Genomic DNA, 15,010 nt, shown 5'->3' on the forward strand with positions numbered 1-15,010 from the left:
AGAGAGAGAGAGAGAGAGAGAGAGATGTTTCACAGAAATCTGAAGAGAAGAGATTCAATGCAGACTTCCCTTCAAAGAGAAGAGAAACTCTTCAAATATAAAAACACCGTGAAAAAAGCATATTTTTGCTTTTCAATATTATAAGGTTTGAAACATTGATCTGAAATAGGCACCCAAAACAGTTTTTTTTAAAACGCCATCAAATAATAATATGTGGGGTTGCCAATATTTTAAATTAATTTAAATGTTTTGTTAAGGTTTCACCTTGAAAATGTTAAAACAAATAAGTCTTATTTGTTTGTCTACCACAATGTTTGGTTAAAGTGTAAGCAATAAACTGTAAGCCAACTAATTTATTAGACGTAGACGAGGCAAAGGGCCGAGGTCAGCCATGGATTGGGAGCTGATGCTGTGGCTTCTTTCCTTCTTCGCTGTGGCTGCTGCGCTAGGGGTCCTCATTTATCAGGTAGCTCATTTCTGCTCTGAGTTTTTGTAGAGGAAAGCACAAGAACAGTAGATGTTAGAACTGCCTGATTTCTGAGCCCGAGATTTTCAATAGTTTGATATGTTTGGGATATGCTAGGTTAAACTGAGTTTAACATCAAAACCGTAGATCATCGTGTGGATCAGCCCTGGATAGGGTTGGGGATGTAGATATGGCACTGCTTTGCATATTATTCAATGCCATGCTCTGGGTCTGCAGCCATGCTCGCCCTAGTATGAGGATCAAAGATGCCTGGCTCTACACTATATGACATACAGAGACATAGAGACAAACTCGTAAGACGTACTAGGGACGAGAGAATTACACTTTTCATATCCTGTTTTTCATAGTGTGGAGCCAGAAAGACACGTGAAAGGGATGAGGAGGATCTACCAAAAAGTTGCTTAACCAGAGTGTTAAGAGAGCAAGGGGACATACATGGCAACATCTAAATGGCTAGCTGCCTCTTGCCTCCTACAGCTGACTTACACTACAGTGTACACATCGGAGACTTGAGATCCAGGGTAGCAGGTTCCTGTGAGATCAACTATTAGACATCCTGATTAGTGTTGGGCATGTTCACTGGTGCAGAGGATCCTTTTTGATGTCATTGGGTCTTCAGAGGAGGTTGTAGAGGACCGTGTTACCCTATCAGTCTGTAATGGATGATAGATTTCCTCATCCTATGGGAGGCTTTAGTGATTCTAGGGTTTCCTCTATTTTTTGAGATGTTTTCTAGTATGATTTTGAGATGCCTTATGCACCTTCTATTCTATGGAAGGCCTTAGTGATTTTAGGGTTTTTGGGGTATTTTCTAGTAGGATTTTTGAAATGTCTTATGCATCTTCTATTACAACAATAACAGTTGTAAGTGGGTATTATGGGCCAGTTTGGCTTTCTTATTACTACTCTCTCTCTCTCTCTCTCTCTCTCTCTCTCTCTCACACACACACACACACACACACACACAAAGAACAAAATAAAAAAATAAAAAAAAATCTAATGTTGTTGCTCAACAGGGACAAGGTTTGGTTTGTCTTATGTTATACTTAGCAGTGGTGAATATATGAAATGTTGGAGATCAACCAAAGGCCATAATCCAAATCTTTGATAGTTGCATATCAAGGGTTGAGATGGATTAAACTTATTGAGATCCAGCATGTAGTTGAAATACCTCTTTGATAAGCTCTCATTGTATGATCATGGCTGAGTCTCTACGAAAATTTACAATCCAAAAAAGGACCAAGGCTGAAATCAGTCTGACTGATCAAACCAAGAACAAGGGTTCAGACGCCAGCAAACCATCCTTGCAGTCAAGCAAGCACTATGCATGAGTCTAGTGGTTGGGTTGTCTATTCGTGTCTGCACTAGATTTAGCTATCAAGAGACTTGGAGAAATTAAAGTAGTCTTGGCTGCTATCTCCTTATCATATTCCTACATGCTATGCACTTTGCAAAAGACTTAGCATTATTGCAGAAGTCAACGTCAATCCTAATACTTCTTATTTTGAGAGGAGATCCAAAGCAAAGTGCTTAGAGGAGAATATGCACAAGTTTTTTTTTTTTAAAAGAGTTTTTTCACGAATGGATGAGACCTTACATGTGTTAAAAGAGTTATAGGCAGGAGTAGAAGAGGGAAGGTGTGAAGCTCCGTGGTACCCCTTCTTTCCCCTCTAAACCAGTGGCTTTTATTTGTGAGCACGCTTTGAGTATCCCTGTTTTGTATTGTGTTACCATCCTTTTCTTGTAAAAAATTCCATAGATTTTGAAGAACATTTACTGTATGATGGGAATAGCTAACGAAGATTTCTCTTCAGCAAGGCTTGTCAAATCCAACTCTAACAAGGTAAAATGAATGGTTTTGCTGTTGTAACAGTTGATGTGCTTATCTGACTTGGAATTGGATTACACCAACCCATTTGACTCTGCTTCCTCCATCAACAAGTTTGTAGTTCCCGAGTTTATCATTCAGGGAAGCCTTTGTGGAGTGTATTTGCTGACTGGGCACTGGATCATGGCGTTAATCAATGCTCCAATGGTTTACTACCATGCAAATTTGTATGTGGCTCCATATTGCTTTGGAATCTTTTCATAGTGTATTTTTGCTTTGTATGCTGTCAAGTGCTTTATATGTTTTTGTCTTGTAAGCTCTTAAAGTTTTCATTCTGATACTACAAGGATTTAGAAGCAATGTGATAAATGATTGGAAATGGTCAAATGGTCAAAGGCTTGTTACCAACCACCCCCACCCCATTAAAATTTAGAGGGGCCATCCAGACTGCCCATTTTGGCATCTCTAGACTGCAACACTGAATCCGTTTACTTGAATTGTCTGTTGAGTTTGGACCTTGACAGTTGAGTTAGCGGGTTTGGTTGTTATAGATGAACTAGTTTTTAGAAAATGCACAGTCAATGGGAGAGAAGAGGAGAGAGAGAAACACTTCATGACATGAACACATGCTCTTGCACGAGAGAGAGAGAGAGAGAGAGAGAGAGAGAGAGAGAGAGAGAGAGAGAGCACAAGGGAACTTGCTTCAGCTTGATTGCACTTATGAATAATGTTACATGAGGGTCCTATATAGGCATTGGACCTAGCCTCAAAGTAAAGTGTATTCACACTAACCTTAAACTTAATTAAGAGACTGTTCACATGCCCATAAATATAACACTTATGAATGCACTCCGATGTCCCCTTAAGGAGGCTCACAAGTGGAGATGCACTGTAAACTGGACATCCAACACTCCTCTCAGCTCCACGGCCAATGATGCTGTAGAAGTGAAAAAACATTTCCCTCTGCTTTGGAGTTCATGTGTCATGTGCATGAAATGCCATGGACATTCTCTGGAGCTAGTCCAGAAGGGGCAGCCAGAAAAAGACCAGAGTTTAGGAGCATGCTACAGTTTTGGGCCAAGAATGGACTTGGAGCAAGGCATGGAAAAACAAAGAAAGGGTGCTGTCGGCTACATGACCAGGGAGTCGGCTGTACCAGATTTGGCGGCTGCAGCAAGCGCTTCAGCGTTTATGGAGAACAGGGCTGCCCGACCAGCTTTTATGGAGTATATGCCAAGTAGGCTGGTCGACCAGTAGTCGGCCAGTTCTCCTTGTGTCCAAAGGGGCTATAAATAGCTTAGGGTGCTCATTGTAATATTCATTCACTCCCATAAGGAGTGGGTCCTTAGGGTCACTAGACTAGGACTGTTTTTGGTGATGTTCACCTTTTTAAGAGAGGCAGCCTATGGCTGTAGATTGTAGGTACCTTTTTGTACCATCAGAAATATACTGAATTTCCAGCCATATCTCTCTCTCTCTCTCTCTACACTCTCCCTTCTGTCTGCGTTTTTGCATCAGCATGTTCTCAGTGGTGTTTAGGGCTGAAAGAAGACCCCCCAGAGCTTCCGCGTGTTACATCATGCCTCATTGCACTACATCTCCCGGATGAGCTATCCACATCTGACCTACTACTTTAGATTTGTTAGCATATATCATCGCTTGTCGGTGGCTTTTCTGGTGTTTATGGGAGGCATTTCTATGCTCTAGCATTCCCCATATTTTTCCCCATTTTTCCTATATTTTTCCCCTTTTTTATGGGCCTTTGATGTGGGTTGCCCACCCTTTTTATGGAGCTTTTACCTATTTTCAGGTCGTGTAGGAGACTAGGGATCAGTCAGGCAGCTCATATTGGAGTATATATATGTGCTGCCCTCTTCCTCACTATCCATCATTCCTTGATCATTCTTGATAGTTCTTTCTTGATCACTTTGGTGAGCACCTTCAGCCCTCTGCCTACAGAGTCCACTCGTCGCCTACTGGCTGGTTGTATCCACTCTTTTCTTGAGGATTAGTGAATCAGTGTTTTGCCGTTTTCTCTCATCTCTGTCTTGGAGCTTTAGTGTTTTTGTCATTCGTCTACATCTTTCCGGTGCCCTCTGACATGGTATCAGAGCATGGAGGCGTCTAGACTAGGAATTGTTGATTGGTGCTGATTTTTTGCGTTTTCACGCAAACTAGGTGGCTGTCCGCAATGGTTCATACTTGCGTTAGATCTGCATTTTCTGCGTTTTTTTCTCCTCTCTACTCTTTTTCGATCCTGCCCATCCTCCCTACAAGTGCAAAGAGCAGCTCTTGGGCTGTTTTGATGGCTGCATTTTCCAGAGGAGGTACATCATGGCACTCATCCAACCCGGGACCCACTATTCTGACTTTTCCTTCAGATGCCAAGTTGGATGGCACAAACTACGACATCTATAAAGTCATGGTGAAAGCAATCAAGGGGACTTATGATCTTTTGAAGTTCATCACTAGACCGGTCCGTTGGCCCAATCTGGCCATCGCAGAGGATGAGGATACAAGGGATGCCCTTACGCACAAAGCTGCTCTATGGGATTGACTTAATGCTCGTGCTTGGTCATTCATTCTTTTGAACTCTCAACCCTCAGTCATCGCTTAAGCCTTACATCAAACGGGATACCCATGCACATGTTGCTTGGAAGAGACTCTCCGACATTTATGACCGGAAGACATCTATGAAGAGAGTTTCCCTAGAGCTTCAAATGTTGGAGCTTTCACCCACTGATTCTACTTCCATGCAGGATCACATCAACAAACTGGAGTCATTGCGATATGAGATTTCGGGGTGCGGAAAGGAGATTTCCATTGAGGATATGGCTATCCGGCTACTTGCCCAGTTGCCTCCAAAGTATGAGAGTTTCTATTCTTCACTTCTTACCTCAGGATGGACGGAAACCATTACCTGGTATGAGCTTGTGCCTTTAGGGATTCTTCCTCAAAGAAAGGTAACCAGGCTTTCATTGGACAGAGAGGGGGGAAGCCTAACAAAGGCAAAGGTGGGGCACCTCCTTCTAAGGACTTCAAGTATGGAAAGTCGAAGGGGTCTTCAACTTCTAATTCTTTTTGCAACCAGAAGGTTTGTGATTATTGCTCCAAACAGGGTCTCTTATGGCGACGATGCTGGATTTGGAAGAGAAGTCAAAGGACAAAGGGGCAAGCTCATCCACCAAAGTTGTAGAGGAGTCAGCTTTCGTCACCCTAATTGATCTGGAGTCCAAGACTCCCCCTCCAGTGGTGAGCAGGCTGTTCCTTCTTGTTCCCACTCTCCTTAGTGGACTTTGGACAGTGGTGCCACACAACACGACTCATGGCCAGGGTTGTTAGATGCGTTTGGTATGAGGCGGGTATGGTACAAGACTCGTATTTTTTAGAGACATTAGAGGCATGTGAGAGGCGTCTGTTATATATATATATATACATATATATATATATATATACATATATATATATATATATATATATATATATGTATGTATGTATGTATGTATGTATGTATATACATATATATGTATGTATGTATGTATGTATGTATGTATGTATGTATGTATATACATATATATATATATATATATATATACATATATATATGTATATACATACATACATACATACATACATACACATATATATATATATATGTAATATATAATATATATACATATTATATGTAATATATAATATTATACATAATATATATATATATGTAATATATAATATATATACATATTATATGTAATATGTATATATAATATGTATAATATTATATATTACATATAATATGTATATATATTATATATTACATATATATATATATATATATATATATATATATATATATATATATATATGTATGTATGTATGTATGTATGTATGTATGTATGTATATATATATATATAGAGAGAGAGAGAGAGAGAGAGAGAGAGAGAGTCAACTTTCAAGACTAGACTCTAGACCATTAAATTTTATAGAAATTAAGAATGATTGAATACTCAAAACAGTGAGAAGATAATAGATTCATGATTCATATATCAAAAAGATTTATACATGCCACATGGTCAAAAAGATTCATGGCCTAGGGACCAGGCTCCATTAATCACTCAGACTCCAGAGTCCGAACTATCGGATCTACCACTAGCAGCCTCACTCTCATCACTACTTAATACTGAGAGAAGGCTCCTCACTGGATTCTAAATGAAAATCCCCATCTGAGATGAGATTGCCATCATCATCGTGCTCGGGGCTGTGTGCATCTACATCCTCAAGGGCTCCATCCTGACAAAGTGGTGCATCCTCATTTGTAGCATAAGTAGAAGAGCTAGCAAAGCCTCGTCGACGATATGTTTGGATGGGTGGTCGAGCTCCTCTCCGTCTAGTCTAGCAGTCTCAACTCACCACATTAATGCCTTCTCTGCTCGTGGTGGTGGAATGAGAACCACTAGCAGCAAGGTGTTCACGACCTCGAGTACGGGTGACGTGCATATCTATCTCCTCTAGCTCTCTATGGAGCTCAACATAGATGGCATCTTCCGGTGTCTCTTACCTCGGCTGAATGCTCCTAAGGTTCTTTGCAGTGAGTTCGATGTCATTGGTATTTACCTACATTCAAGTTGACATAATAATAACTTGTAAGTTGTAACTTCTAGGTTACAAGAGACTAAATAAAAAGCATTAATTCTTTCTATTTGCTACTTCCCTTAGTGCTAGGCTTCATTATGGGCTGAGTCTGCCTTGCATTTCCGGAGGTTTGACAGAAACTTAGTACGAAGGGCTTTGTGTGAATATATGCTCTTATGTGTGTGTGTGTGTGAGAGAGAGCATATCTTCATACAGAGTTCTACACCCACTATTGGGCACTGATGATGTTAGTGGGGATGTCATAGTTAGTGGGGATGTCATAGTATCTAGTCCATAATCTCCTTTCAGCTTCACATCCAGAACATGAGTCTTGTCCCTATGTACAATTGTGATTTTCTTGTTGAAAGCATCCAACACTGCATGTTTCCTATGACACCATGGAATTCCCAATAGGACATCACATCCTTCCAAGGGCATGATAAGAAACTCCTCTGTGTCGACATAACTCTGTATATGCATGCGAAGTTTGCCAAGTATAGGAGTGACAGGAACTGAATGCCCAGGGCATGCCAAATCAGCCTGTCCAACTGGTCCCATCTCTTCAGCACGAATTCCCAACTTGTCTACCAATGCCGGTGAAATAAAGTTGGCTCGAGCACCAGGGTCAAAGAAAATCAGCACTGTAGCATCTCTGATTTTACCCCATGCTCTGCACAATTCTGTCGCATCATCACATGGCTGGTCACCAACCATGTCAGGTATCAATCCTGCACTTGGCATTGTCTTCTTCTTGGGTGGCCCTTGTTTATCCTCCGCATCTTTTGCTGGCTGTTGTGGACATTTTGCAGCCATGTGCCCTTTCTGTTCACAGATGAAACATTTCCCAGCTTGCATCAATGCCTTTCTCTCTTCAAATGACTTGCCATACAGTGGCCTCTTCTGTCCTTTGCCTTGAGGTTCCTTCTTCACTGTGCTCTTGAAACCACTTGAACCTCCCTGAAGCAGTGCATTAGCCATGTTTGCATTCTCAATTAGTTGAGTCATGTTGGAAACATTGGTCTTCATACAGTAATCCCTGATCTCTTTGGGCAAACCACAACAGTACTTCTCTATTTGCTAGAAGTTACTGGCAAGAGTGCATCCCAAAACTTCTTATTGTACTCTTCCAGATTTGCACAATTAGCTGCATCCAGTTTGTGCCATGCTGTCATCACATCCACTTCAAAAGTGTTTGTCAGCCATGCAAAAGAGAACTGCTGCTTGAATTGGACCCATGTAGAAGACTCTGTGAAGTTGCCTCCAGTGAATGCTGCATCAAACTGCTGAATGAAAGTCAACGCTTTCAATTTGTCCTGCATCCCACTGAAAGTCTCAAACTTGACTGCTTGACCACCTTCTTTGTAATCCTTTTGCTTACTGCTCTTGGGGGTCAAGTAATCATAGACTGGCGGCTGTAAGAATGGCAAATCCTTCTGCACTTTCTCTGCACCAGTCCTTGCTGCCCTTTGTCCACTAGGCTGAGAAAATTCAGCCACATTAACAGGTGCTGCAGGCATCAAAACTGGACTGAAATGTGTCTGAAGTCCAGGCTGCACACCTATGTTGGCATAAAGAGGGTTCACAAATTCTGTAGGCATCAGTCCTGGTGACCCTCTTGGCATCAAACCTGGCAAAGCTGTGGGCGGTCTAGCCATGGCCTGGAAAATAGACCCACCACCAAAATAACCAGGTTGGGCAGCAACCAAAGGAGGAATGGTCGGCAGAACCATTTGTGCATTACTGCCCTGACCATTAACTGCCTGATCCTGTGCCTGTGTAACATGCTGCACTGGATCAGCTGCCACTGCTGGTGTCTGCTCTACATGCTGTGGCATCCTTGGGACTTGTTCCTGTGCCCTCTCAACTGCATGCTGAGATGATTCAGCCTGGGAATCCCCTGTCCTTGACTGCAAATATCTCTTCATCCTGGGATTCTTCACCAGCTGTTCAAAGGTACCAACCATGCTCAGGAGCTGCGCATGAAATAAATCCTCTTGTTCCTGTTCTTCTACTGACATGGCTGGCTGTGACAATGGTTGTGTCCGCTCAGATGCTGACACTCTGGCACCTGTCATCTCTCTACGGTGTCGGCGGGTAGAAGAGGAACTCTCTTCTGCCGGGAGTTTTCCTTTTCCCTTATCTGCCATGCTGTCTACTGAGCCCTCAAAGGAATCCTGTATCCAAAGAAAGATCTCGTAATCTTTCTCACCTGTAATCAGCTGTACCTCTCTGTGTGTCTCTCTTGTTCACCCAATGCAATCCGTGTCCGGGCTCTTGCAGAAAAGAGGACCCTGTCCCGGCAACGGAACCATAAAACCGGTCTATGGACACATAAAGCGGTAATTCATTCACAAATAACCTGGACTTACTCAGACACACAATCACAGAATCCTCGCTCCCTCGCTCAACAACACATTGGCCCCGAAGTCCGGCGCCCCTTGCGGTATTTCTTTATTGTTAAAAAGTTGGAAAATACAAAGCTCGAGTGCAACAGAGCACTCTACTTGCACCAGCTGAGTTTTACAAATTCTGGGAGAAATTTGCCAGCATAACTGCACTAAAACTGTTCCATAACATCTCAGAATGAGTCCCAACTGACAGGCTCACTTCCATAGGCATCAGACTATCCAATGGAGTCCAAAACATCACAATTCAGCTTGCTGTAATTTTCTGCACAGACCTGTTTTCAGCTCTGTTTTCAGCCCAAATTAACCCTTGTACTGTCCTGGAAGACTTTAGCAAAGTCCTACTGCATTCTGGCATCAACCGGGCAACATAACAGCCCAAAAACAGCACCTAAACAGTGCTGAAACAGCGTTGTATTGAAGAGGTTATTATCCTCTTCCGTCCCTGCTTTGGTGTAGGAACTAACTACACCGGTTCCTGTTCAAGGAGGCAACTAGCCTTTGCATATAAGCATGAAATTCACACAACTGTACCTGATTTTATTTGATGAGAGCATTACCATAGTCTGCAAGAGAAAGAGAGAGAGAGAGAGACTGTGGGGAGCAAGCTCAACCCTCAATACATGAGTTGCAGGGCAAGGGAGTGCACCACAAGAGCTCTTAACCTGCAACAATCCACCATAATGGCTGCAAATGAGCCTCATTCAGCCCAAAATCCCACGCTTCCCCCTTCTCAATGTGGAAAATGCACATAAATTTGACACTTGGCACATTTTTAAGCCTTTTCCACATGCAATCTTCCAAGCTAAAAATCTCCTGACTGGTTCACACTCTCACAATAGTCCTTTGCCAGCTTTTGGTCCCCTTGACATTCTGCACAAACTGACGCGAAGACTTTTCAATTCCGACACTGCCCAAAATACAGCTCCCTAGATTTTAGGGATGATGTCATCTGCATTCCTTCTGGTCTCTTGACCATCTTTGACCACTACGGTCACTTCAAAATTTGCTTAGAATTCAAGATACATTCACATTTCGGTGGCGGCCACTTACTAGTGTAAACCGGCCTATGCCCTCATTCAGTGGCCATGTCCTGGACATTGTCATTCATCTTTCAGTGCAGTTCTCAGGCTTAGCCAACCACTGGTCCAAAGTCCCACTGATCGGGAAGAGGAGAAGCAAGAGGAAGGCGGGCTGATTTGCTGGACAGCCACTTGTAGGTATTAGTTCTTCTTTGTTCCCACCCACCCACCCCTTTCAGAGTACATCCCCGCAATGGCAGATCTGTTTGAGATGGCCGAGAGACATGTGAAGATCCCGACACTCCCCACGTTCCCGGTGGACCGTCAGTTGGACGGGAGCAACTACGGCATATGGAAGGTGATGATGGAATCTGTTCTGGAGTCTTACGAACTCGCCGATTTCGTCTCGTCGTTGGTGTTCCACGGCCGGAAGTAGAGGAAGGGGAGTTACCGTCGATCCGAAAGGACCGGGAGGCCCAGACACAGATGTGGGATCGTGTCAACGCCAGGGTCCGTTCGTTTATTTTCCTCAAGTGCACACCACAGGTAATCAATCATGTAAAGCACATGACGCTGGCCAGAGGTATATGGCAGCATTTGGCCTCACTTTACAACAGGGTATCGCCCATGAAGAGGATTTCCTTGGAAGTACAGATGCGGGTTATGAGCCCTGCAAAGTCGTCGACGATGCGGGAGCATATTAACAAGCTGCAGGCTCTTCAGCAGGAAGTTCTTCAGGCTGGGAAGGAGATATCGTCAGAGGACATGGCCATAACGTTGTTGTCACACTTGCCCTCTTTGTACTCAGCATTTTACTCGTCTTTGATTACCAGTGGCAGGATCAACACCATCACGTGGGAGGAGCTTGTGCCCATGGTCCTGGACCAGGAGGAACGATTCACAAACCCTCCTCAGGGTGGAGGTTCGGAGGCCTTTACTGGCCAACGGTCGAAAGGCCGTAACTCGGGCAAAGGGAAGGCTTCATCGGAGAAGTCTTCTGAGAAGAAGTCCGACGCTGACCGCGAGAAACTGAAGGTAGAGAGGACTTGTAATGATTGTGGCGAGAAAGGCCACTACTGGAGGCAGTGTCCCAAGCGGAAGACCGAGAAGGGTGAAGACTACTCAGCAGCAATCATGAAGACTCCGGCTTTTGTGCACCTGGAGGTGATGGACACCGATGCTTCATTTTCTTCAGGCAGGGAGGAGATTGGAGGACTCGTCGCAACGGATACTCGGGAGTGGATTCTCGATAGTGGTGCTTCCAGGCACATGACTCCTTCCCGTTCCGGTTTACAGGATCTCTGCAAGTATTCTGGTCATATTCTTACTGGGGATACGTCCACTATCCTAGTTCACAGTGAGGGCAGGATGGAGATAGTTCCCGATGGCAGAGGGGGGAAGCATTCCTCCCAGGTGTTGTATGTTCCGGCACTTGGTTTTCATCTGTTGTCAGTGCATCAGGTTTGCAAGACTGGCATACGGGTGGAGTTTGATGAGCATTTTGTTGCTCTCCGGGACAAAGCAACAGGCCAAGTGGTTTGGGAAGGCGGAGTGGAGAATGGAGTTTACAGGCTTTCAGCACTCTCTCTCCCAAGTCCTCAGGATTGTGATGAGTGGCAGTCTGGTAATGCTTACTCAAGTGTGGATACGCTGCAGGTGCGGGCTTTCCGAGACCAGGTGGTGGATAGCTTGCCAGTAGATGGAAGCAATTGGCAGGAACTTTCCAGTACTGATGTTGGTAGTTCTTGTGTTCGTCAGTCAGAGGAAGCTGAACAGGTCACTTATGCTCTGATGTCTCATAGTGTTCGGGACATAGAACCTCCAATAGATGAGGATGTTCTTTCCACGGGGACCTTTCGGAAAGCCAGGCAGGTGGCAGGTGCTTACTTGCAGAAGGAGGTGGTTTCTCCAGGCTTTGTGGTTCCGGATTCAGAGGGGGTGGTTGACAGGTTTCATCAGGTTTCCAGGACTTATTTGTGCACCGTAACAGGTGTTGATCCTTGTGAGCAGTGTGATGTCTCTTTGACTCAGAAGCTGTATGGTTCATGCATCTGGTTGATGGACACCAGATTGGACGGGAGCTTCCTGATGAGGCAGTTGAGCTCTTGGTTGCAGATGTCTCTTTGGGAGGCAGGATTGCGTTTCCTGTGGTTTCTGCGGCATGCGAAGGATCATGGACTCTTGTACACAGGAGGGGGATTGTTGGATGGAGTCCGACTCCACGTCTGGAGTGACTCAGTTTGGGGAGGAGATTCGGACACGAGGGGATCTACTTATGGCCCAGGAGTAGTTTTACGGAGCAGCAGGAGGAAGTTACATGGCAGGTTTGGGCTTCCACTGGAGGAGCCCATGGTCATCCAGAGGCACTTTGTTCGTGAACAGATTGTTGCTGATGACATCTTGCTAGAGTTCTGTTCGACGGAGGACAGTACGGTGGACCTCTTCACGAAGTCGCTCTCTCAGGATTTGCTCAGGCGGCACCCCAGCTCCCAGTGGTTGGTTTCACAGCCAGGAGCTGAGAGGGGGTGTTAGAAGTCATCTCCTGTCTAGATTTATACACCAGGGCCTTTGTTGTGGGTGTGCCCGCCCTTATGAGGTGTTTTATCATTTTTCCTCACTCCCCGTATTTTTCCCCTATTTTTTCCCATTTTTCTGAGGCTTGGGAGGGTTGCCAGAGGATGCCAGGAGCACTCCAGTGCTGGCCGACTGTATGCTCATCAGTGGTGGGCTACTGGGCTGCTGGCCGACTGGATTTCCTCAGTCGTGGGCATTCATCTGCTGGCCGACTGCATTTATGCAGTCGTGGGACCTATTCAGCAGTCGTGGGCACTTTATCTGTTGGCCGATTGCCCTCCCAGGGATGTATATATAGGCCCCCAGCCCCCATACCTTATTTGTATCATTTCTCGGGATCTTCTTGTGTATATAGAGGAGAGTTACACGCCTACATCTCTCTCTCTCTTGTGCTGTTTTTCTGCCTGCGTTTTTGCTCGTGTTCCCAGATTTGGTCATCATCTCCGCTGCATATTCTGACCGGGGGTTGTGGAGGCAGCCGACAGCATTCAAGTCAGCCGACCAGCCTTTATAGCATTTATGGCATTTATAGTATTTTATGGCAGTCGTGAGCATATTCAGAGCTGGCCGACTGCAACAAACTGGCCGACCTGCATCAGTACCCGCATATAAATAGAAGCCCATCATCACCTATCAGATCATCAGCGTTTTAGTGGATGAAAGGGCATCTGACTGCAGCGTTCAGCCCATCAACGCATTCAGTCCAGCATAGCATACAGTTCAGCATCCACCAGTGTGTTCCTTCAGCGTTTCTACACCAAGAGGGCTGGGAACAGCAGCGCATCCACGCATCACAACATTCCAGCATTCAGGCCCATTCTCAGCATATTGCTCTTCATCGTTTCTCTTCCTAGAAGCCTTGGGGTCTGCAGTTCAGCATCTACATCAGTAATCAGCATATTCAGCCATCTTCCCAACTCCTACATAGAGGGATACCAGCATACAAGTGGTGGAACTCAGCAGTGGAGTCAGGACAGCCATCCTTCATCATTATTCAGCATGTTTCCCTCTCTTCCAGGGGTAGACATCATCTAGGACAGCATAGATCCCTTTAGATCTCATTGTAACCGCATTCATCAATTAATATAGCTGCATTGCATTGACACATATTTGTCTATCTCTTAAACATCATTAAGTGCAGTTTAGTTAGACTAAGGTTGTGATTACAACGGTCGAAGACCTCACATGTCACATGTACAAGCCCTCTAGTACCGGCATCATTGGAGGGATGTCATGGTCGCTTTGATTGGGAGCTTGACCCCGATCCTTTCGCGATATTGACACTCGCGCTTCCAGATGCCGAAGAGGGCATGAGTGTCTCTTCCTCGAGCTCTTGTTGTCGAAGAGGTTGGCTTGACCTTGTGTTCTCCACTTGCAAAAGAGAGTTCTCCCTAATCACCTCATCAACAATGGCTTGTGGAATGGATTGACATCTAGAGTTTCCACCTCCTTCCAACTTTGCTATGTCACGAAGCACTGGAGTGATGGTGCTATTTGAACGAGTGCACAGAGCAGAAGCATACAAGCACTAGAGTGTTCTGAAAGAGAGAGAGAGAGAGAGAGAGAGAGAGAGAGAGAGAGAGAGAGAGAGAGAGAGAGAGGGAGATATGAAGCAACTATGCATCATATCCCAAGCAAGAGACATGAACAGTCTCATAAGTGAGGGAAGCAAAAGGAATAGCAAAAGGAATACTAGACTATGAAAACTAAAAGAGGCAAGCCCACCTATTTATAGGTAAATAGGGCTGGCCGACTGGGCATATAGCACCCGACCTGGGAAAAATGCTAGAAAAGTATATAAAAATAGGGTGGCCAGCCCACAACCAAGGGCCATGAAAAGGTACCAAAAAGGGGACTCCAAAGATAAGCAGAAACTGGGGATGAATGTGCTAACACCCCCTCTCAGCACCAGATGCTGAACATACTCCGAGAAGCCGAAGATGAGGAGCCAAGGAAGCCTGAGAAACCGGCTTGGTGAACAAATCTGCTGCATGCTCCGCTGAAGGACAATACTCCAAACGCAAATCTCCAGCAAGAACCCGTTCACGAACGTAGTGATAC

At 44.7% G+C, this 15,010-nt stretch overlaps 1 protein-coding gene across 3 annotated transcripts in view; it reads left to right on the forward strand.

Moving 5' to 3' along the window:
* The first annotated feature begins 286 nt into the window (after window positions 1-286).
* The window catches only part of LOC147634521 (protein cornichon homolog 1-like), a 48,619-nt gene continuing 33,895 nt past the window's right edge, over window positions 287-15,010 (forward strand). For all 3 annotated transcript variants that reach the window (XM_086803600.1, XM_086803599.1, XM_086803598.1), the window contains exons 1-2: window positions 287-466; window positions 2,361-2,542. In XM_086803600.1, coding sequence (XP_086659726.1) covers window positions 392-466; window positions 2,361-2,542 — 257 coding nt within the window. In that variant the 5' untranslated portion in view covers window positions 287-391. The remainder of the gene's footprint in view (window positions 467-2,360; window positions 2,543-15,010) is intronic.

Source organism: Cibotium barometz, chromosome 10 (assembly GCF_041138505.1).
Source record: "Cibotium barometz isolate CiBa-2024 chromosome 10, ASM4113850v1, whole genome shotgun sequence".
Taxonomy (NCBI): domain Eukaryota; kingdom Viridiplantae; phylum Streptophyta; class Polypodiopsida; order Cyatheales; family Cibotiaceae; genus Cibotium; species Cibotium barometz.